The sequence below is a fragment of the Tachyglossus aculeatus genome, chromosome 15 (assembly GCF_015852505.1).
Source record: "Tachyglossus aculeatus isolate mTacAcu1 chromosome 15, mTacAcu1.pri, whole genome shotgun sequence".
NCBI classification, from domain to species: Eukaryota; Metazoa; Chordata; class Mammalia; order Monotremata; family Tachyglossidae; genus Tachyglossus; species Tachyglossus aculeatus.
Genome location: NC_052080.1, coordinates 18,565,163 through 18,589,714, shown reverse-complemented (window position 1 = coordinate 18,589,714; position 24,552 = coordinate 18,565,163). Strand labels below are relative to the sequence as shown.

At 45.3% G+C, this 24,552-nt stretch overlaps 1 protein-coding gene across 3 annotated transcripts in view; it reads right to left on the bottom strand.

Moving 5' to 3' along the window:
• Nucleotides 1-24,552, bottom strand: part of SLC39A11 (solute carrier family 39 member 11) — a 296,134-nt gene that overhangs the window by 77,768 nt on the left and 193,814 nt on the right. For all 3 annotated transcript variants that reach the window (XM_038757085.1, XM_038757084.1, XM_038757083.1), the window contains one exon: nt 8,710-8,880. In XM_038757085.1, the coding sequence (XP_038613013.1) occupies nt 8,710-8,880 (171 nt within the window). The remainder of the gene's footprint in view (nt 1-8,709; nt 8,881-24,552) is intronic.

Sequence of the window (24,552 nt, the reverse complement as noted above, 5' to 3'; positions counted from 1 at the left end):
CACAGATTAAGTGCTTAAACGCCACAAGCATTAAGGAGCTTAACGGTTCTCTCCATCCTTCACATCGGCAGTCTTCCACCCATCGCTCTTGGTTCGTACTTTCAGTTCCTCTCCAGGTTTACTCTCTATTCTCCCGCCCCCACATCTTACGCTGTTCCCTTGGCTTGGAACTCCTGCGCCCCGCAAATCTGCCAGACCACACTGCCACAAGGAGGTAAGTGGGTGCCATGAAACCGACGAGAAAAACCCAACATCTGACAGAGGGATAGAAACGGAAGGGTGGAGAAGCTAACGGCCGGGATTGGGACGGAGAAGTCCAATGAAAGGGAGAGACGATCTGGGGTTCTGTAGCTTTGCTTGACGGAACTGTCTCTCTTCTACCCTTTCCTCTCAGGAATCTCCATCTTTAATGAACTTGTCACCTGTGCTCGGTCTCCATAGCAACATGCCAAAGTTCTTCCAAGTCAGAATCCATCTACACTCCTCATCAAGCAAAAAGGGCCATTATGAAACTCAAAAGGGAGAAACCATGTCACTTCAACTCACATTTAAACGTCTTTTGGCTCATCACATTTCATCAAGGGAAAGAGAAGGGAACCGCATTTTTACCCTCAAAATGTATACCACGCTAATTGCTACTTGCAGAACACCAGTAACATTTTAATTAATTTCAATTCCTCACTATAATGACTACCACGGGGCCCGAGATAAGCTAGAATAAACAGGGTGTTATTAAGTCCATAATTAAGGTGCCACTAAACTTAGCATATATGAATATTAATAAACAAGCAAAACACAGGATTCTGTGGTTGTTTCTGACAGGATCAATTTCTTCAGGTTGTTGCTCGTTTCGGCTTCGGGACAAATTACACATACTTTACCCTCGAGGCCCAAGTCGAGTAATTCACAGCCCATGGAAAGGGCGGACTTCTGGAATCAATGATCTCACTACCATTTTAGCCCATGTTTAACTGCCCTACCTAATTTAAAAAGATGTACTTTTAATAGGGCTTGCGAGAAAGTACCCATCCCAAAATCTGCTTTCCAGCAACAGATTCCTGTTGGCTAAAATACAAGGGAAACCATAGCCTTCAATCAATCATTCAATGGTATTTCTTGAGTGCTTACTGTATGCACAGCACTGTATGGAGGGCTTGAATAGGAGCAGAAGTAGGAACGATGTAGTCCTGTTCACTGCAACCAATATGCTCCCATTTTAACTAATGAGATTCATCTCCCACTACCCGTTCATTTACATAATGGTGGGAGAATGAACTGACTTTCTTGAATAATAATAATAATCATAATCAGCGCTTAGAACAGTGCTTTGCACATAGTAAGCACTTAATAAATGCCATTATTATTATAATTGTGGCATATGTTAAGCGCTTACTATGTGCCAGGCACTGTACTAAGCACTGGGGTAGATACAGGCTAATTGAGTCAGACACAGTCCCTGCCCCACATGGGGCTCACTGCATTCTCCATCCCCCCCATCTTACTTCCTTCCCTTCCCCACAGCACCTGTACATATGTATATGTTTGTACATATTTATTACTCTATTTATTTATTTATTTTACTTGTACATATCTATTCTATTTATTTTATTTTGTTAATATGTTTGGTTTTGTTCTCTGTCTCCCCCTTCTAGACTGTGAGCCCACTGTTGGGTAGGGACCGTCTCTGTATGTTGCCAACTTGTACTTCCCAAGCGCTTAGTACAGTGCTCTGCATAGTAAGCGCTCAATAAATACGATTGATTGATTGATTCAACCTCATTTTACAGTAAGGTAACTGAGGCATAGAGAAGTGAAATGACTTGCCCAAGTCTCATAGAAGACAAGTGATGGAGCCAGGATTAGAACCCAGGTCCTTGTGCCTCAGTTCCCTCATCTGCTTGAGAAGCAGCGTGGGTCAGTGGAAAGAGCACGGGCTTTGGAATCAGAGTTCATGGGTTCAAATCCCGGCTCCGCCAATTGTCAGCTGTGTGACTTTGGGCAAGTCACTTAACTTCTCTGTGCCTCAGTTACCTCATCTGTAAAATGGGGGTTAAGACTGTGAGCCCCCCGTGGGACAACCTGATCACCTTGTAACCTCCCCAGCGCTTAGAACAGTGCTTTGCACATAGTAAGCGCTTAATAAATGCCATTATTATTATTATTATTATTATTATTATCTGTAAAATGGGGATTGAGAGTGTGAGCCCCATGTGGGACAGGGACTGTGTCCAACCCAATTTCCTTGTATTCAACCCAGTGCTTAGTACAGTGCCTGGTACATAGTAAGCACTTAATACCATTATTATTATTATTACTACTACTATTATTATTATTATTATTCTGACTTCCAGGCCCATAATCTAGCCACTAGGCCATGCTGTTTCTCTTCACCTCAAAGAGAATCGGGGTGATGATCTGTCCTTTCGACTTGCATAACTGGCACCCTTACATCTCCCCAGAGCTGCCCAAATGAACCAGGTGTCTTCTTTTTTTTTAAATGGTTTTTGCTAAGCCCTTACTATGCTCCAGGTACTGTACTAAGTGCTGGGGTAGCTACAAGCTAATCAGTTTGGGCACAGCCCCTGTCCCACATGGGGCTCACAGTCTTAATCCCCATTTTTAAGATCAGGTAACAAAGGTACAGAAAAGTGAGGAGACTTGCCCAACGTCACAAAGCAGACAAGAGGAGGAGCCGGAATTAGAACCCAAGTCCTCCGATTCCCCGGCCTGTGTTCTCTCCACTAGGCCCACCTGCTTTTCACGTCTACTGACATGATTTTCCTCTTCAAGCATCTCCTAGCTCAGGTGCTAAAATCAGCTTCAGCTTCTGCAATGTGATACTGGAAGCAAAATGTCATCTGCAGGAGCCTGGGCTAATTATAATGTCAGACTTCCCACTTCCCGCAGATAATGAAGGGGGAGCATTTCAATATTTCTGAACCTCTGGAAGAAAGGAAAGGCTTCTTCAAACCCCGTCTGCCGGAGAGGAAATGGAGAGTCATGATACCTCACGAGGCAGGTGGGGAAACTAAATGGCTTCCCTCCAAAAGAGCTGAAGGGGATCCTGCCTCTATCAGAACATGAGGACGAAGGATTGCAGTGACCAGCAACATGCGGCAATACCGGATCTCCCTTTTCCTGCTCTGCTCCATCACTCCCATCCAGCCCCTCCACACAAAGCCGGAACCAGACTGTCTCATAAAAGAGGGGACGAGTGTACCCCCACCATCCTGCCCTCACAGGGCTGGGTCAGGCAAAGAGGGGCTGTCAATTACAGCTCCTGTGTGGGCTCAGTGGTGTCTCAAAGGGTTAACCACAGCGCCCTGGGCATCGGCAGAGAGGAAATAGCAACCAAGGCCTCCTCCTGTGGTCCCCCTGGCAACTTCTAGTTGGCTCTGAAGCATCTCAGACCATGGAAAGTCCAGCTTCTGAGTGTCCATGGATGGCCCAGGTAAAGCCCTGATAGCTGTCGATCAATCAATCATTTATTACTGAGCACTCTCTCTAGGTAGAGCTCTCTACTAAGCACTTCTTTTGTTAAGCACTTATGTGTCAGGCACTGCAATAAATACTACATACAAGCTAAGCAGGTTGGACACAGTCTACGTCTCACATCAATCATATTCATTGAGCGCTTACTGTGTGCAGAGCACTGTACTAAGCATTTGGGAGAGTAGAGTGTAACAACAGACCCATTCCCTGCCCACAATGAGCTGAGAGTCTTGGGGCTCACAGTCTTAATCCCCATTTTATAGATGACAGAACTGAGGCACAAAGAAGGTAAAGTGACTTGCCCAAGGTCACGCAGCAGACAAGTGGTGGACCTGGGATGAGCCCAAGTTCTTTAGACCCCCAGGTCCATGCTTTATCCACTAGGCCCTGCTGCTTCTCGCTTGGAAGAGTACAATAGAGTTAGTACACATCATCCCTGCCCTCAAGAAGCTTAAGACCTACTGTGTGCAGAGCACTGCACTAAGCCCTCTGGAGAACACAAGGGAGTTGATGGCCATGATCCCTGCCCTCAAGGAGCTCACGACCAACCTAGCTGGGGGAGGCGGACATTAAAATAAATTACAGATAGGACGAGCCCTGAGAGATTCCTGATGGCCCAGGTCAGATATTGGCAGCTGCTTATCAAACACAAGTTTTTCCCAAGAGCTTACTCTGTGCTTTAATGGTGTTCTCTCCCCAGAAGCCAAAGGTTTAAGATGGCTTTCTCCTGCCTAAGTAGAGGCACTCACACAAACAATTAATCAATTTCATTTATTAAGTGCTTACTGTATGCAGAGGACTGTACTGTACAACTGGGAGAGTACAATAGAACAATATAACAGACATTCCCTGCCCACAACAAGCTCACTGCCTGGAGATGGAGACAAACATTAACAGGAATAAATAAATTATGTATACATAAGTGCCGTAGGGCTGAGGGAGGGGTGGAAATCCAAGTGCAGCACGGTTTAGGGGGATAGAGCACAGGCCCGGGAATCATTCACTCATATTTTTCATTCTATCGTATTTATTGAGCGCGTACTGTACACAGAGCACTGTACTAAGTGTTTGGGGAACTGTGTTCTAACCCCAGCTCTGCCACCTGCCAGCTGTGTGATCTTAGGCAAACCACTTAACTTCTCCGTGTCTCAGTTCCCTCTTCTGCAAAATGTGAACCCCATGTGGAACATGGACTGTGGCCAACCAAGATTAACTTATATCTATCCTAGCACTTAGTACAGTGCCTGGTGCAACATAAGCACTTTACAAGCACCATTCACGGAAAACGAAAAGTGCAAGGGTGATGTAGAAGGGAGTGGGAGAAGAGGAAAAGAGGGCTTACTCAGGGAAGGCCTCTTGGAGGAGATTTGTCTTCAATAAGGCTTTGAAGGCTGGGTGAGAACGTTCGTCTGTCCGATATGAAGGAGGAAGATGTTTCAGCCCAGAGGCAGGATGTGGACTAGGTTGGTGGTGAGATAGTCTAGATTGAGGTTGGCTTTAGAGGAGGGAAGTGTGTGAGCTGGGTTGTAGTAGGAGAGCAAGAAGGGGGCAAGATGATTGAGGGCTTTAAAGCTGATGATGAGGAATTTCTGTTTAATGGGGAGGTGCATGGGCAGTCACTGGAGGTTCTTGAGAAATGGGGAAACACAGCCTGAACATTTTTTGTAGAAAAATGATCAGGGCAGCAGAGCGATGTATGGACTGCAGTGGAGAGAAACATGAGTTTGGGAGGTCAGCGAGGAGACTGGTACAGTAATCAAGGTGGGACAGGATAAGTGCTTGGATTAACGTGGCAGCAGTCTGGATGGAGAGGAAAGGGCAGATTTTACCAATGATGCTGAGGTTACACTGACAAGATTTGTTGACAGACTGAATATTTGGGTTGGATGAAAGAGATGATAACACCAAGGTTACAGGCTTGTGAACCAAAGAGGATGGTGTGATGACAGCCCTAGGGTCAAATGTAGCACTGAGTTGGCTGCCCTGATGTAGAACTTCACACCCTTTTTTTATGGTTTTTGTTAAGCACTTACTATGTGCCAGGCACTGTACTAAGCGCCAGGGTAGATACAAGTTAGGCTGAATACAGTCCCTGTCCCACATGGAGCTCACAGTGTTAATCCCCATTTTACAAATGAGGCACCAAGAAGCAAAGTGGCTTGCCCAAGGATGCACAGCAGACAAGCGGCTGTGCAGGGATTAGAACCCAGTTCCTTCTGATCCCCACGCCCCTGCTCTATCCACTAGGCTACACTGCTTCTAAGTATCACCAGCCCTCTGGGGAAGACGGTTCCCTCCCCTGCAAATTCAGCTTCTCAGACATCATAATTAAAACAAATCAACAGAGAATTGCCCCTGGACAAAAGAGAATATTTCGATTCTTGTCGAACCAGAGAGGTGTGGATTTCTTCTCCATGCCAACAAAATCACATCTGATTAAGACCTCAAACTCATCTACAGATGGGGCGACAGCTCAGAAAACTCTAACAATTCAAACCAACCTGGCTTGCGGTTCTGAGGGGAGGTGTGGGAGCTCTCTCTTTCTCCTCAGGTCTCAGTAATCAGAACAGCCAAAGACATCAATAACAAGTCACTACCTAGCTTTCTCAGTGGGGATTTTTCAACAATTTCTTTTAATGGTACTTGTTAAGTGCTTACTATGTGCCGGGAACTGTTCTAAGTGCTGGGGCAGGTAGAAGATAAATCAGAAGTAGTGATTTACCACAGGAGGCAGAGGGGAGGGGTGACATTCATTATAACACAAGATTCACCCATCCCCACCCCTCCTTCCCAAGTTTTGTTCCCACATGTCACCAGGACACATGAAATCTAAGCCACAAAGGACATTTGCTTCAAATATCAGTTATCTCCCTAGACATAGTGAAGGGTCTTGTTTAACACCCAGAGAAAGTCAGACCCCGGTTAAATTTTTAGTAGACCTTAGAAAGTTAAATAAAGCCACCTCAAAGGCATCCAGTTTTAAATAAGGACTCTTGGAAAGTTTCCATCCAAGGGCAGAGATGAAAGGGGATGGAGTTCTGGGTGGGAGGAAGGATGTGGGCGAGGGGTTGGAGGAGAGATAGATGAGAATGTGGTACGGTGACTAGTTGGCCATCCTTTTATCAGAGGATTATGGTTGTGTCTTTCATAAAATAGTCTCTCATTCAACAGATGTGGGTAGCTTTGCAGCCAGCCTCCCTGACTTGAAAGACTGGCACAGAGGGGAAATATGTGATGTTGTTATTATTATTATTATTATTACTGTTATTGTTGCTCCTCTAATGTTAACCTTCTCACTGTGCCTTGATCTTGCCTATCTCGCTGCTGACTCCTCGCCCATATCCTGCCTCCCAGCTTCGCCACTCGTCTCCTGTGTGACCTTAGGCAAGTCACTTCACTTCTCTTTGCCTCAGTTTCTTCTTCAGTAAAATGGGGATTAAGACTGTGAGCCCCATTTAGGACTTCCATTCAATCGCATTTATTGAGTGCTTACTGTGTGGAAAGTACTGTACTAAGTGCTTGGGAGAGTAAATACAACAATAAACAGACACATTCCCTGCCCACAGTGATCTTACAGTCTAGGGTGGGGGAGACATTTCAAAACAAATAAGGTACAGATATGTACCTAAGTAATGTGCGGCTGGGATGGGGTTAGGTGGGGGAAATCAAAGGAACCAAGTCAGGAAGATGCATAAGGGAGTGGGAGAAGTGAAAAGGAGGGGCTTAGTCTGGAAAGGCCCCATGGAGGAGATGGGCCTTCAATAAGGCTTTTAAGAGGGGGAGAGGAATTGTCTGTTGTGTTATTTATACTAATGTCTGTCTTTCCCTATAGACTGTAAGCTTGTTGTGGGCTGGGAACCTGTCTACCAACTTTTTTATATTGTACTCTCTCAACCGCTTAGTACAATGCTCTGCACACGATAAAGCGCTCAGTAAATACCATTGATTGATTGATAGATTTGAGGAGGGAGGGCGTTCCAGGCTACTTAGACTGTGTTCAACCTTGCATCTAATCTAGCGCTCAGTACAGTGCCTGGAACATAGTAAGCGCTTAACAAATACCATAAAAACAAAAAACCAAATTTTTCCCTTCATGCCACTGAGTATAGCGTCTCTCAAGGAATCCATATCCCTGCCCTTTGCCTACATAATTCCCTAGGTCTGTGAGCCAAATATGGGTCAGAGACTGTGTCTGATCTGATTGCACTGTATGCAACCCAGTGCTAAGCACGTAGTAAGCGCTTAACAAATATCTTAATGATTATTACTATTTCAAGGAGGCTAGGCTTGCCTTCTATCATTCAGGGCCACTAGGCTAACAGTAGTCTTTCTCTTCAAAGTACAGGGTGAGAAGAACCCTTCCCTACCTAAGCCCTCATTTCCCTTTGCTGACCTCCCTGTGACAGTGGAATATACATTTAATAATAATACTAACTATGGTACTTATAAAGCACTTACTATGAGCCAAACACTGTTCTAAATTAATCAGATTGGACACAGTCCCTGTCCCACATGAGCTCCCCATCTTAATCTCCATTTACAGAGGCGGCAACTGAGGCCCAGAGAACTGAAGGGACTTGGCCAATGTCACAGAGCAGACAAGTGGCGGAGCCTGGATTAGAACTCAGGACCTTCTGATGCCCAGCCCTGTGTTCTAACCACTAGGCAATGCTGCTCCTCCCAGACACACCTCAGTCCTTCATCTCTGACTCCTTGCCCAGCTCCGCCCTGGAAACCATCTGTTGCCACAGTTACTACCACCCTCTATATCCTCCACTCCCACATTTTTTTAAAATGGTATTTATTAAGCACTTACTATATGGCCAAGCCCTGTACTAAGCACTGGGGTAGATACAAGCTAATCAGGTTGGATAAGCACTTACTATGTGCCAGGCACTGTATTAAGCACTGGGGTAGATACAAGTTAATCAGGTTGGACTCAGTCCATGTCCCCCCTGGGGCTCACAGTCTAAACTGGAGGGGGATAATGTAATCTCCATTTTCCAGATGAGGTAACTGAGGCCTAGAGCAGTTAAGTCACTTGCCCCAAGTCAGACAGCAAAGTGGAGGAACTGGGATTAGATCCCAGGTCCTTCTGACGCCCGGGCCCGTGCTCTACCCATTAAGCCACACTGCTTCTCTACACCATTGAGCGTTGGGCAACTATCTTAATTAGCAACTACAACCTATTGGGGGAAGAAAACGTCCGACTTTTACCTGGAATGTTGTGAATCGTTATGGCTAAAATCAGTAGCACGATACGCCTCCAGCTATCTCTTCCCCGCTTTGGTGAGCTTCCTTGTGGAGACAGAGGGATTTCTGGCCACTCGGGCATGCGGGGAGCCGTGCCTTTCTTTCTCAGATAGGCTTCTCCGTTCTCGTTCTTATCTAAAGAGAAGAGAAGAAGAGTGAAGCCTAAGATCAACCTGACAGCACACGCTTCAGAATCCCTACAAATACAGCAGAAGTCAGTAATTGCCTGGGGATTAAGCTCACTGTGGGCATTCACTCATTCAATCGTATTTATTGAGAGGTTACTGTGTGCAGAGCCCTGTTCTAAGCACTTGGGAGAGTGCAATATAACGATGAACACATCTCTCACCCATGAGTGTTGTACTGTACTCTCCCGAGCACTTAGTACAGTGCTATGCACATAGTAAGTTTGTTCATTCATTCATTCAATCGTATTTGACCCCTTACTGCATGCAGAGCACTGTACTAGGCACTTGGAAAGTACAATTCGGCAAAAGAGATAATCCCTACCCAACAACGGGCTCACAGTCTAGAAGGGGGAGACAGACAACAAAACAAAACAAGCAGATAATCATCAGTAGCAACAAAATAAACAGAATTATAGATATATGCATATTAATAAATAGAAACATTACTAAACAGAATAATAAATATGTACAAATATACACAAGTGTTGCGGGGCGGGGAAGGGGGTAGAGCAAATGGAGGGAGTAGGGGCAATGGGGAGGGGAGGAGGAGCAGAGGAAAAGGGGGGCTCAATAAATACAAACCAATTGCTCGATTGATTATGAGGAAGGGAAACGTCATATCCCGGTTTTCCGGTTTGACTTTAGGACCTAACTATCATGAGGGAATAGGATAGGGCGAGAAAGAAAACTCAAAATCCAGGGAGGAATCATGGGAGCCATAGTACTGACAGGGAACTACTGACAGGGAAGCAAAGTGGCCCAGGTGGGAAAAAGCCAGGACTAGAAATCTGACAGGTCCTTCTAACTCCCAGTCCCTTGCTCTATCCACTAGGCCATGCTACTTCTCTATCAAAGGTCAGGCCCTCCAATCATCCACTTCCACTCTCCCTTCCTTGTTTCCCAGGGTAGCAGTATAAGTTACCAAAAAGAAAATCTATCAATAATTTGAATCTGATTGAGGGAGTTGAAATTGTGACTCTAGGGATCTTTATCACTGTGATCAAAGACTGTGTCTACCAACTCTGTGTATTGCATTCTCCCAAGTGCTTAGTACACTGCTCTTCATATAATAAGCACTTGATAAATACCACAGATTTATTGAGGACAGGGGAGCATGTATACTAACTCTCTTGTGTTGCCCTCTTCCAAGCACTCAGTACAGTTCTCTGCATACACTACGTGCTCAATAAATATCACTAGTTGATTAATTTAAAAGGTGAGTGGGACTTGCGGTATTCCTTCATTTTGGGCAGCACTCCATTTGGAAAAAAATAAATCCCTATTAATGGTAAGCAAATTCACTTCAGAAAGAAAACCAAAATACATGTGGGATAGGGACTGTGTCTTTTACATATATATGAATAGCATTTGATAAGAGGTTTGCTAGGGACTGTGTTATTTTACATAAATATATGTATATTAGTATTTCATAAGCACTTAGTATGTGTTAAGCACTGTTCTATGTGCTGAGGTAGATACAAGTTAATTAGGCCAGTTACAGTCCCTGTCCCAGATAATAATAATAATAATAATAATTGTGGTATTTGTTAAGTACTTGCTATGCGCCAGGCACTGTACTAAGTGATAGGGTGGATACAAGCAAATCGGGTTGGACACAGTCCCTGTCTCACATGGGGCTCACAGTCTCAATCCCCATTTTCCAGATGTGATAACTGAAGCAGAGAAGTGAAGTGACTTGCCTGAGGTCACACAGCAGGCAAGTGGTGGTGGAGCCTGGATTAGAACTATGACCTCTGATTCCCAGGTCTGCGTGGCTCAGTGGAAAAGAGCCCGGGCTTTGGAGTCAGAGGTCATGGGTTCAAATCCCAGCTTTGCCAATTGTCAGCTGTGTGACTTTGGGCAAGTCACTTCACTTCTCTGGGCCTCAGTTCCCTCATCTGTAAAATGGGGATTAAGACTGTGAGCCCCCCGTGGGACAACCTGATCACCTTGTATCTTCCCCAGAGCTTAGAACAGTGCTTTGCACATAGTAAGTGCTTAATAAATGCCATCATTATTATTATTATTACATCATGGGGCTCACGGTCAAACTTGGAGGGATGACAGGTATTGAACCCCCATTTTATAGCTGAGGAAACTGAGGCCTAGAGATTTCTGCCCAAGGCCACCCAGCAGACCAGTGGTGGAGCCGGGATTAGAAGCCAGGTCCTCTGTCTCCCAGATGTGTCTTTCCACTAGGCCACACTGCTTCCCTTAGCAGTTTTTAGCTATGTCAGGATCCGCTGCCAGCACCAGGAGAAATTTGGCAGAATCGTTGATACACACCACTGTTGCTGGGGAAGGGACATTTGAACTATTTTAATAGCCCTTTCAAACAAAACAACCGCCAGCTTTCCTCAGAAAAAGGGCAGCTGTTGCCCTCGTTTATGAGGTTGTACATCATCTGGCCACAGAACAAACAATGTGCAAGTTGAGCACACAGTTGAGGCTCAATTAAGGTTTACGATGGATATTAGTACCATTTGGACAACATCTCCCCCTTGCCTCCCAAAGAAAAGACCGTCTACGGGCTGTGGATTAGAGAAGCAGCATGGCCTCACAGATAGAGCCCGGGCCCAGGCGTCAGAAGGACCTGGGACTTGTCTGCTGTGGGACCTTGGGCAAGTTGCTTCACTTCTCCGGGCCTCAGTTACCTCAACTGGAAAATGGGGTTTGAGACTGTGAGCCCAACGTGGGACAGGGACTGTGTCCAACCTGATCTACTTGTATCCACCCCAGTGCTTAGAACAGTGCCTGTTACAGAATAAGCACTTAACGAATACCACAATTATTATTATTATTCTCTGGGCCTCAATTACCTCATCTGTAAAATGGGGATTAACACTGGGAGCCCTATGGAGGCCCTGGACTGTGTCCAACCTGGATAGCTTGTATCCACCTTGGCACTTAATACCATGCCCAGCACATAGTAAGCACTTACCAAATACCCTAAAAAAAAAAAAATTCTTAGTCCAAATCCTGAGTCCGTTCAGCTTGGAAATGAGCCATTGGATTTACTCATGGTTTTTCCGCAGGAGAGGGGAAAAATGGCTATCTTGGGAATGTTTCATCACTCAATCTCACTCTGGAGATCCTAGTACTTGACAAGTGCTTAATACACTGTTTTATTCATAGTAAGCACTCAATAAATATAATTAAATGAATGGTTGGACGACTCTGAAGTCAGACAACTTCTTCTCTAATCCACCAGTCATAGGCAGAGGGAGTCACGGTGACTTAAAAGCCAAACAGACTGGAAGCTTATCAGGGGAAGGGCCCTGTCATCTACTTTTACTAATAATAGTAATATTAAAAACTGTCCCATTTGCTAAACATGTGCTATACGCCAAGCACCGTGTTAAGCCCATGAGTAGATGTAGGATGGTCAGATAGAATACAGTTCCCTTTCCCACATGGGATCAGAGTGGATGGGGTGTTCAATCCCCACAGTACAGTTGAGCAAACCAAGGCACAGAGAAGTTGACTGAGTTGGCCAAGGTCACACAGCTGACAAGTGGTGGAGCCCAGATCAGAATCCAAATCACTCCACTAGGTCATGCTGCTTCTCATATGTGCTCCATATATGCTTCTGTTAATGACGACAGAAGAGCAGCTGAGAGATATGGGAAGGAGTATTCCCGACTTTCAACACAGGCTCACAATTACACAAAGACACACACACATACAGGCACACGTAGACATACAAAGACACTCCCCCCACCAAGTATTTCAATCAATCAGTCAGTCAATCAATGATATATGAGTACTTACTACGGGCAGAGCACTCTTCTAGACACTTGGGAGAACACAATGCAAGACAATGAGCAGACACTGCCCATAATAAGCTTACCGTCTAGAAGGGAAGACAGACACTTATATGACTATGTAATGTATAATAGATAACTTAAAGACACGAACATAAGTGCTGTGGGGTTGGGAGTAGGGTGCATATTTAATGTCCAAAGGTCACAGATCCAAGCATGCAGATGACGCAGAAGGGAGAGCGAGCTGGGGGAAAAGAGGGCTTAATCAGGGTAGGCCTCTTGGAGGAGGTGTGACCTTAATAATGCTTTGAAGGTGGAGAGAGTGGTGGTCTGGAATATATGGAGGAGGAGGGAGTTCCAGGATAGTGGGAGGACGTGGGAAAGGGGTCGGTGGCGAGACAGACGAGATCGGGGCACAGTAAGATGGCATTAGAGGAGCAGAGTGTGTGGGCTAGGCTGGAGCAGGAGATCAGTGAAGTGAGGGAGGAGGGGGGCGAGCTGATTGAGGGCTTTAAAGCCGAAGGTAAGGAGTTTCTGTTTGATGTAGAAGTGAATGGGTAGCCACTGGAGGTTCTTGAAGAGTGGGGAGAAACGGACTGAAAGTTTTTGTTGATAAATGATTTGGGCAGCAGAGTGAAGTATGGACTAGAATGGGGAGAGACAGGAGGGTGAGAAGTCTCATGAGTTAAAAAACAAACAACTGACCCCCCAGAAGTGTGCAACCACATTCAGGGAAACCCAATTCTTAGAAAAGAGCCACCTCATCCTGCCGATATGACAATAAAATAATAAATCACTTCCATGTCTCTCATGTCTCTCAACTTAAGGCATATCTATGTCAATAGCCATTCTCCCATTTTGTTCTTTGTTTTTATTCCCCATCAGGACTCAAAGATAGGGAACAAAGTACCCAAACAACACAACAATGTGTACGACAACTGCTTATTGTAGTTACCAAACTGTCGAGACCATTTCGGGGGCATTAATGCCTCCAGTGAAAATAAATGGTGTTATATTATTCCAGCTACAAAACGACAGAGCCACTTTCCTTTGCCAACGAAGGTTTCCAAAATCAAGACAAAGTACAGCAGAGCTGAGGAGAACGATCCTTCGGTTTGAGTGACAAAACCATTTCACACGTTTCCCAGTTTACGGAGTGTTTCTTTCCAAATAAATACATAACATGCATTAAAACTATACCGCATTATGCACAGAGATGGCAACGAAGACAAGATGACTCGGTTTGCTTGCTCTGCTTTGTTGCAAGAGGGCCAAGAATAGGTTTGATTTGCGTTGCTACGGCAACATTTCCCACACCAAATGGGGATACTTTACAGAATCATTATAAGGACAAAGAATTTCTTTGTCCCCATAATGTGTTTACCACACAGCCCTCTCCCTTACAGGCTGCCTGGAAGTTAAACGAATGACAACGGCATTCTTTTCCATTTGCTTGGCAAAAATTACGATTTGCTTTGAGCAAGTAGACAAGAGACTATTTATACGATAGCTTTCGAGTGACGAGGGAGAGAGGCTGTCAATCACATTTATTGAGCACTTACTGTGTGCAGGGCACCATCCCAAGTGCTTGGGAAAGTACAGTGTAACAGAGTTGGTAGATACTTTCCCTGTCCACAGCGAGCTTAATGCCCTACTCCCAGGACTCCTATCAGGCCATGGGATGCCCATCAGCCCCTGCTCCGGGCCGGGAAGATCTCATCCAGGGGTGGCTTGAGGCCTCTTCGACTTAGAGGGAAGTACTGAATCCCCATTTTCCAGATGAGGACAAGGAGGCACAGAGAAGTGAAGTGACTCGTCCAAGGTCACCCAGCGGGCACGCGGTGAGGCCCAGGTCCTCTGACTCCAAGCCGGTCTTCTTTCCATAAGCCCCTCTAGACTGTAAATTCATTATTAGGCAGGGAAGGCATCTGCTAATTCTGTGTGTTTATTATTAGAATATGTTCTCCCAAGCACTTAGTACAGTGCTTTGCACACAGTGAGCACTCAATAAATACGACTGAATAAATGAATGAATTAATTGTATTCTTCCAAGCATATAGCCCAGTACTCTGCACCTCTAAGCACTCAGTAAATATTGACTGATTAAACCGCTTTCTAATATTCTAAAAATCAGGGACCCCCACCCAGCTGAACCGAGATCCATCATCATCCTACCTGATGCTTTGCTTTCTCCACTTTAGAACTTCTGGGAATGGTGGGGCGGGTGTCAGATGTTGCCAGCTACAAAAATCAGTTTGGTGGTAGCCAGGGCATTTCGAAGGTTATAATGGAGAGTAGGGAGAGGCCCATTTGCTTAATTAAATCCAGGCTCCACTGTTCCATAAAGCCAGAGGAAGTTCAGGCTCTGTTAGGTCCTTCCTCTCTTCTCCAAATAACCTTCAATTGGCAAAGGCTCATGTTAAGTGATGGAATCCAGGTGACGTATCCAAGCTGAGGCCTCTTATAGCAGTAATAATGATGGCATTTTTTCAGCTATTACTATGTGACAAGCACTGTCCTAAGTGCTGGGGGAGATACAAGATAATCAGGTCGGACACAGCCCCTGTCCCACATGGGGCTCACAGTCTTCATCCCCATTTTACACATGAGGGAAATAAGGCACTGGGGTAGATATAAGCTCATCAGGTTCCCACGTAGGGCTCACAGTCTAAGTAGAAGGGAGAACAGGAATTGACTCCCCATTCTATAGCTGAAGAAACAGAGGCCCAGAAAATTGGAGTGACTTGGCTAAGGTCACACAGCAGGGAAGCAGCAGGGCTGGGGTTAGAACCCAAGCTGCCTCTCATCTATCCCAAGGCGGAGGAAGGAGGAGAAGCAGGAACACCGGGGAGCAAAGAGAAAGCATACGGGCCTAGGACTCAGAGAGGACTTGGGTTCTAATCCCAGCTCTGCCACTTTGTCTTGTGACCTTGGGCAAGCCACTTCACTTCTCTGGGCCTCAGTTCCCTCATCCGTAAAATGGGGATTAAGACTGTGAGCCCCATGTGGGACAACCTGATGATCTTGTATCTACCCCTGTGCTTACAACAGTGCTTGGTGCATAGTAAGCGCTTAGCAAACACCATTTAAAAGCAAACAAAAAATTGCTGCAGTGGCCCAACTTAACAATAATAATTATAAAAGTGGTTTTTGTTTAGTGCTTACTGTGTGCCAGGCACTGTACTAAGTGCTGGGGTGGATACAAGCAAAAACTTGCTCCTTGATAATTCCCTACATGGGCTTAGCACTGCCACCGAAGGGCACTCAATAACTTCTCCTTCAATGTGCATCAGAAGATCATGGGAGAATAAGAGCACCATCTTCCTCCTTCCTCTTTCCCCTTCATGGGTCAGCATCTTTCTTTTCTGCAAAGGTTGGACCTGTGCCTGGCTCCGGGGATGGTACTTTGAAAAGCTTTCCCATCAATCCCATCAGAAACATCTCATTTATCTCCTAATCAGGGAGGCTTGTCTGCTGATGAACCTCTGCTATCCCTTACCTAATTTCAACTCATTACTGCAGCAAACTCTCCCTGGACTTTCCCTGGGTGGAAGCCATTTTCCTGTAGGGAAAATGGTTCCTCTTCTGCTTGCTGGAAGAATGGATGGAGAGATGGGGAAAGACTCAGTGCTTAGTACAGCATCCAGAGCTTTGTATAGTGCCTGGCACTTTACAAATACAATAAAAACAAAGAACAAAAAAAAAAAACCCTGGGCATGGTGCTTGTGATGGGAGGGCAGGAATCACATCGCCACAGAGAAGCAGGGTGGCCTTGTGGAAAGAGCGGGGATTGGGAGTCAGAGGACCTGGGTTCTAATCCTGGCTCCACCTCTTACCTGTTGTGTGACATTGGGCAAGTTGCTTCACTTCTTTTCTTTCAGTTTCCTCATCTGCAAAATGAGGATTCAATAGCTGTTCGCCCTCCTACTTACACTGTGAGCCTAGCTCTGCCGCTTCTCTGCCGTGTGACCCTGGGCAAGTCACTTCACTTCTCCACGCCTCGGTTCTCCTGTTCCAACTCCCTGCCCTTGAGAAACTTAGTCTACTGCTTGCAATCAATCGCATTTATTGAGAGTTTACTGTGGGAGGAGAGCCATGCAAAGCACTTGGGAGAGCCCAGCTGAGTTAGTACACATGATCTAGGCCCTCGAGAAGCTTGCTGTGTGCAAAGGGCTATACTGAGTATTTGGGAGAGCCCAACAAGAGTTGGTGGACATGATATCTTTCCTCAAAGAGCTTACAGTCTGGAGGGGGAGACAGGCACTGAAATGAATTAAATTGCTCAGAGAACCACAGCTCCCCTTGAGCAGGCCATGAGAGAAGAATGAACGACAGCAGAATGCCTAAGCAGATACTGCCAAGTGAAATGAAAGGGGGTAACATTCACAAGCCAGGATAAACGACAAAGAGGAGCACTGTCTTCAACAATGGCCATAGTGGACAGAGCCGGGGCCTGGGTTCTAATCCCAGCTCCGTCCCGTGTCCGCTGTGTGTGACCTTGGGCAAGTCACATAGCTTCTCCGCACCTCAGTTTCCTCTCCTGTAAAATGGGGATTAAGAGTGTGAGCCCAATGTGGGACATGGATTGTATCCTACCTGATTAGCATGTATCTACCCAACACTTAATACAGTGCCTGGTACATAGTAAGTGCTTAACAAATACCATAAAAAAAAAAAAAGAGGAGGAAAGGTTACCAATCACGGGAGTGAGCTCTCATCCCCTTCCCCAAACCCAAAATGGATTTTCTTGAAATGCTGCAGCCATTACAGCTGGGACCAAAGAAACAGAAACCACAAGGATAAATCTTTCACCCGTTCAGAACTCAAAAAACACAAAGAGAACATTACTGCACTGAGAGGAGCGGGGGGAAATGAGAGAATATTTTGGGAAGGAAAAACAGGGGCAATTAGACTGGATCTCGGAAAAACAATTTTAAGTGGGGGGGAACAAAGATACCACATGGCATGAAACCAAGTGAGCCGGGCCATCATTTTCAACCCCGTCCCCATAAATGCTGCAAATAGTCCACTTAATTCATCATGATTGAATTTGACAGCTAAGCTGCAGGGTACAATATAATGCCATCCTGGCCGAGTGGGGCATTTTCCAACTTCTCACGAAGAGATGCCAACAGTCAGTCTCTGAAAAGGGATGGTAGACCTTTTCCCAGAAATCTGCCTGGATATTATTTCCCAAGAAATACTCTTTGCCCTTTATACTATATGTCTGAGCTCAACACTGTTACAAAATCTCCCTGATTAACGGAAGCCACCCGCTCTGTATAGACTGTAAACTCATCGTGGACAGGGAATGTGGCTGGTAATTCTTGCATTTTGTTATCTCTCCTGCTCTCTCTCTTGTATTTGTTAGTCAGTCATACTTACTGAGCACTTACTGTGTGCAGAGCACTACACTAAGCACTTGGGAGAATACAATATAACAATAGACAAATTCTCTGTCCACAATGAATTGACAGTCTTGTTAAGTGTGCCAGGCACTGTACTAAGCACTGGGGTAAATACAAGCTAAGCCACACAACAGACAAGTGGCAGAGTTGGGATTAGAACCAAGGTCCTTCTTACTCCCAGGCCCACTCTCTATCCACTAGGCCAAACTGCTCTGAAGATGATGTTCATCAACCAATCAATTATATTTATTTAGCACTTACTGTGTGCAGAACACCGTACTAAGTACTTTGGGAGGGTACCATAAAACTGAGTTGGTAGATAGGTTCCCTTCCCACAATGAGTTTACATTCTAGACGTTAAAAGAAGTCATTCCCGTAACAGATAAACAGCAAGTATGGCTCTGCCTCCTCCCTGCTGTGTCACCTTGGTCAAGTCACTTAACTTCTCTGGGCTTCAGGTAACTCATCTGTAAAATGGGAATCTAGAGCCTGATCTCCCTCTTACCCTGTGAGCCCCATGTGAGGCCTGATTAGCTTGCATTTACCGCAGCACATAGCACAGGGCTTGACATATAGTAAGCACTTAATAAATACCAACACTATGATGATGATGATGATGAAGAAGCCCAGGGAAAAAAAAAGATGGCACCCAGAGGGGAGCCAAGTGAAAGATAGCAGTCTCACCAAGAAACACAGGGAGGGGGACGATTGCAAGGAGATGGTCCTTTCAGATATCCTCCCCTCGGCTCACTCCCTGCTCTGCTTTTCTCTGGAGATCTCTATCATTCATTCAATTATATTTATAGAGCGCTTTCTGTGTGAAAAGCACTCCACTAAGCGCTTGGGAGAGTGCAATGTAACAACGGATACATTCCCTGCCCACAATGAGCTTGAAGAACAAACACATTCAGTGCCAGATCTCTGGACAGAGAAGCAGCGTGGCTTACTGGATACAGCACAGGGCTGGGTGTCAGAAGGACCTGGCTTCTAATCCCGGCTCCCCCACCTATCTGCTGTGTGACCTTGGGCAAGTCCCTTCACTGGGCCTCAGTTACCCCATCTGTAAAATGGGGATGAAGACTGTGAGTCTCATATGGGACAGGGACTGTGTCCAACCTCATGACTCTGTGTCCATCCCAGTGCTTAGAACAGTGTTTGGCACATAGTAAATGCTTAACATGTACCATAATCATTATTATTTTATTATTACTATTCACAAATGACATCATTGATATTTAGAAAGATTTGATCTTTATCAACTCCTCTGCTGAATTAAGCACCGCCCATTCCCAAAAAAATCTAATCATTTGTAGACCAGTCATTGTTTCTCTAGGATGTGGGGAAAGGAACAGAAAGAATTCAGACCTTCTCCTCTCAATTGGTTTGTGAGGTTTAACTGTGGCCTGATACACATTCATAAAGGATAATCAGGGTGGAACGAAAAACAGATTAGCTAGGGAGAGAAATTACAGGTAATTTTCCCTGATCAAAAGGTTTTACTGACCGTCTGAATCAACCCTCCTATTGCAAGCAAGCCAAATGTATTCCAAGTCCTTGAAATCATTATCTTAGGACTGGGGCTTCTGGAACCAAAGAAAATGTGCTCTTGATTTCAGCTCTGATGCTGGCTCACTGTGACACTGAAGACAGTTTATTCCATTTGATTTCTTGTTCCAAAGAGGCAAAGTTCCTCTCCTTTGGAAAGTCAGTGCAATTAAGGAAATGCATCATGGAGTGTGTTGGCCTAGTGGAAAGCACATGGTCCTGGGAAGACCTAGGTTCTAATCCCAGTTCCACCCAGTGCCCACTGTGTGATCTTGTGCAACTCATTTCACTTCTCTGTGCCTAAACTATCTCATTTGTAAAATGAGGATTCAATCCTTGTTTTCTCTCCTACTTAGATTTTGAGCCCCATGTGGGATAGGGGTTGTGTCGGAGGTGATCATCTTGTACCTTTCCCCAATGCTTGACACAAAGTACATGCTGAACAACCACCACAATTACTGTCATCATCCTTTTTTCAGCTCACCAATTGATAGTATTTACTAAGCACCTATCGTGTAGAGAAGACTGTACTAAGTGCTTGAAAGAGAAGAACACTGGTAAAAGACAGTCCCTGTGTTCAAGGAAATTACAATCTATGGGTCTATGGGGGAGATCCACAGAATATTTTACAGACATGGGAGTAAAAAGACTGGAGGAAAGGGTGGGTGAATAAATTAGTCCTTAAATAGTAGGAGATGTAAATCAGTGTGCACCCAGGAACAGTGGGTGGCAGTTAGTGTATAAATTACTCTGTGGAAGGTTTCTTTTTTTATGGTATTCGTTAAGCACTTACTGTGTGCCAAGCACTGTACTAAGCACTGGGGTATATATGAGACAATTGGGAGGGATACAATCCCCCTCTTCCATATAGTGCTCACAGTCTTCCTTCCCGTTTGACAGATGAGGTAACAGGCCCAGAGAAGTGAAGTAACTTGCCCGAGGTCACACAGCAGACAAATGGCAGAGCCTGGACTAGAACTCAGGTCCTCTGACACTCAAGCCCAAGCTGTTTCTGCTAGGCCATTCTGCTTCTTCCAGTTGGAAGGATATGAGCTGTGGAGAAGGAACTGAATCTGGGGATGACTCCTGAGGAAGCTAAGATTTCAGGAAGGATTTGCTGTGGATCAGCTGGTTTGCAGTGGGGACGGAATTCCAGTTAGGAGGAAGAATGTGAGCAAGAGGCTGGGGGTGGGGGGTGGGGGGGGTGAGTAGAGAACAGGGCACCATGAGAAGACCATTTCCACATTCCAGTGGGTTCACTGTGAGGAAACTGTGGAGAGAAGGGCCAGAGATCACAGTTTCCATTTTACAGATGAGGAAATTAAGGCCCAAGATGTAGGATTCCACCTTCACAACATCACTAAAATCCTCCCTTTCCTCTCCATCCAAACTGCAACCACATTAATCCAAGCACTTATCCTATCCTGCCTTGATCATTCTATCAGTCTCGTTGCCGACCTCCCTGCCACCTGTCTCTCCCCACTCCAGTTCATATTTCACTCGGCTCCCCGGATCATTTTCCTACAGAAACATTCAGGCCGTATTTCTCCACTCCTCAAAAAACTCCAGTGGTTGCCCAGCCACCTCAGAATCAAACAGAAACTCCTCACCGTTGGCTTTAAAGCAGTCAATCACCTTGTCCCTTCGTTACTCTCCTACGGGCTTTGGAGTCAGAGGTTATGTGTCCGAATCCCAGCTCCACCAAATGTCAGCTATGTGACTTTGGGCAAGTCACTTCACTTCTCTATGCCTCAGTTACCTCATCTGTAAAATGGGGATTAAGACTGTGAGCCCCCTGTAGGACAACCTGATCACCTTGTACCTCCCCAGCTCTTAGAACAGTGCTCTGCACATAGTAAGTGCTTAATAAATGCCATTATTATTATTATCATTATTACTACCACCCAGCCTACACACTTCATTACCCTACTGCCAACCTGCTCACTGTACCTCCATCTCATCTATCTCACCACCGACCTCTCCCCCATGTCCTGCCTCTGGCCAGAATGCTTTCCCTCCTCAAATCCAACAGACCGATACTCTACCCGCCTTCGAAAACTTATTGAAGGTACATCTCCTCCAAGAGGGCCTCCCTAAACCTCCCTTTCCTCTCATCCCAATTCCTTCTGCAACGCCCTAACATTCCCTTTATTCATCCCCCTTGCCAGCTCTACAGCACTTAAGTATATATCTGCACTGCATTTATTTATATTAATGTCTGTATTCCCATCTAGACTGTAAGTTCGTTGTGGGCAGGGAATGGGTCTGTTTATTGTTATACTATACTCTACCAAGTGCTTAGTGCTCAGTACAGTGAGCATTCAGTAAATGTGACTGAATGAATGAAAGGGTAAGAGACCCTTGATCAGTGCCTCTGCTTTTTATCAAGGGTCTTCCCAATACACTCCTACTGCTGACAAATTATTATTTATTTATTTTAATGTCTGTCTCCCCCACTAGACTGTAAGCTCGTTAGGGGCAGGGAACTGCTGGAATGGCCACAGGTTCTCTCCTTTTGCCATAGCAAAGTCAAGGGGAGAATGTAAGCTCCCTGTGGGCATGGAAAGTGCCTACCAACTCAGCTGTATTACACTCTCCCAAGCACTTAATACAGAGCTCTGCACACAGTAAGCACTCAATAAATACATGAGAAACAGCGTGGACTGGTGGATAGAGCCTGGGTGTCAGAAGGGCTACGGTTCTAATCCTGGCTCTGCTACTGGTCTGCTGGGTGACCGTGGATAAGTCTCTTAACTTCTCTGTGCCTCAGTTACCTTATCTGTAAAATGGTGATTAAGAGAGTGAGCCCCATGTGGTGCATGGACTGTGTCTAACCTGATTACCCTGTATGGCCCCTAGGACTTAGAACTGAGCCTGGCACATAGTAAGTGTGAAACAAATGTCATTAAAAAACCTAAAAAAGAAATGAATACCAAATATTGATTGATTGATAGATTGCTTAGAATGGCAACACTGCCAACTAATCCTAAATCGGGCATATCACTTTAGAAGTGGCTGAACTGAGACTGAAGGAGACCATTAGTTGCTTAACCAGAAAATAAGTCTCCTGGGAAATTCTCTCGCTTGATAGTTGATGGTAATCAAGGTTATTTAAAATATTTACATTCCCAAAAGTCCAGAATTTGATCTGGATAAGCTCCAGTGTCATGGAAGGCCGCAACTGGAGATAAACACTGGCCCCCGCCTGTTTCTCCTCCATTCTCTTTATCTTTCTTATTGAGGCTTTGTTAATTTTGCATATTTGCTGCAAATGTTTCTTGGTACTTTGTTTCTTTCCAGTGGGCTACGTTAAAGGAAGAAAAAAAAAAAAAGTATAATGGAAATAAATTAAGCTGTGTTCTGGTAATCAGCCAGAGACAGAATTGAATTTCAGACAGTAACAACCTACTTCACAATTAATGGATACAGAAACATACAAACGTGAAGCTTTCTGGGGATGCTAAGTACATAGAGCTGGCGCTTTCTGGAAAGGTTCCTGGCGAACTCTCTCCCTCTTTTTTTTGTGGTATTTTCTAAATGCTTATTACATGCCAGGCACTGCACTAAGCACTAGGGTGAGCACAAGATAATCAGGTTGGACAAAGTCCCTCTTCCAAATAGGGCACATAGTCTTAACCCCTGTATTACAGATGAGGTAACTGAAGACCAGCCAAGTTAAGTGACTTGCCTAAGGTCACACACTTAACAAGTAGAGGAGCTGGGATAGAACCCAGGCCCTCTGATTCCTATGCCCAAGCTCTTTGCACTAGGCTATACTGCTTCCCAATATGCACCTAAGTACTGTGGGGCTGAGGGTGGGGGGTGAAAATCAATGAATGGCATTTATTGAGCCCCTACCTTTGCACAACACTCGACTAAGCACTTGGGAGAGTGCAATGCAACAGAATTAGAGGACACCCTGCCCATAATGAGCTCACAGTCTAGAGGAAATACTTAAAGGATAACAGACCCAAATGCTTAAGTGACACAGAAAGGAGAGGGAGTAGGGGAAGTAAAAGCTTATTCAGGGAAGGCTTCTTGGAGGAGATGTGATTTTAATACAGTTTTGAAGGCGGGGAGAGTGGCAATCCATCATATATGGTGGGGTGGGTGGTCCAGGATAGAGGAAGGATGTGGTGTCAGCAGGGAGATAGACAAGATCAAAGTACGGCGAGTAGTTTAGCTTTGGAAGAGTGAAGCGTGCAGGCAGAGTTGTAATGGGAAATCAGAGTGGTACGGCAGGAGGGGGTGAGCTGACTGAGGGCCTTCAAGCCGACGGGAAGGATTTTCTGTTTCAGGGAGAGGTGGATAGGTAACCACTGGAGGCTCCTGAGGAGTGGGGAGATGTGAGAAGAAATGATCCAGATGGCATAGTGAATTAGGACTGGAGGTGGGGAGAGACACAAGGGAGGCTTGAACGCAGCTAACAGTGGCTCCTGCCATGGCAAAATGCTTCGGTGCAGTGTACGTGGAGTAAAAAATACTTCAGATGGGGTCTCACTCACTCTCAAGCTTGTTCTCCCCAAGGGGCCGAGAGCCAGGGCTCAACTTTCCGGCCCTAAACACAAAACGGGCTTAAATGGCAACATGAAAGAAATTAATTAATTGTTAATTAATTAAAAAGGTACAACTTGCTGCCCAACATTGGGTCTTTCCTATCTGGTCATTCCACAGTAGTTCTACCTCCTGCACAACTCATTTTTTTGCTCAGTGGGGAGAGGCAGCGGAAAGAGAGATTATAACAGCACCCTCCCCAAAAAAACAAAAAACAAAACAAAAAAACTCATTTCCAAAAGTCATAAAACGTCAAATTACGGTTCGGCTGCTAATTCATGTACAGAGAGGAGCCAACATCTGCAGTGAGAGCAAGAGGCCCTGCAGAAATTACTGACAAAATAAATT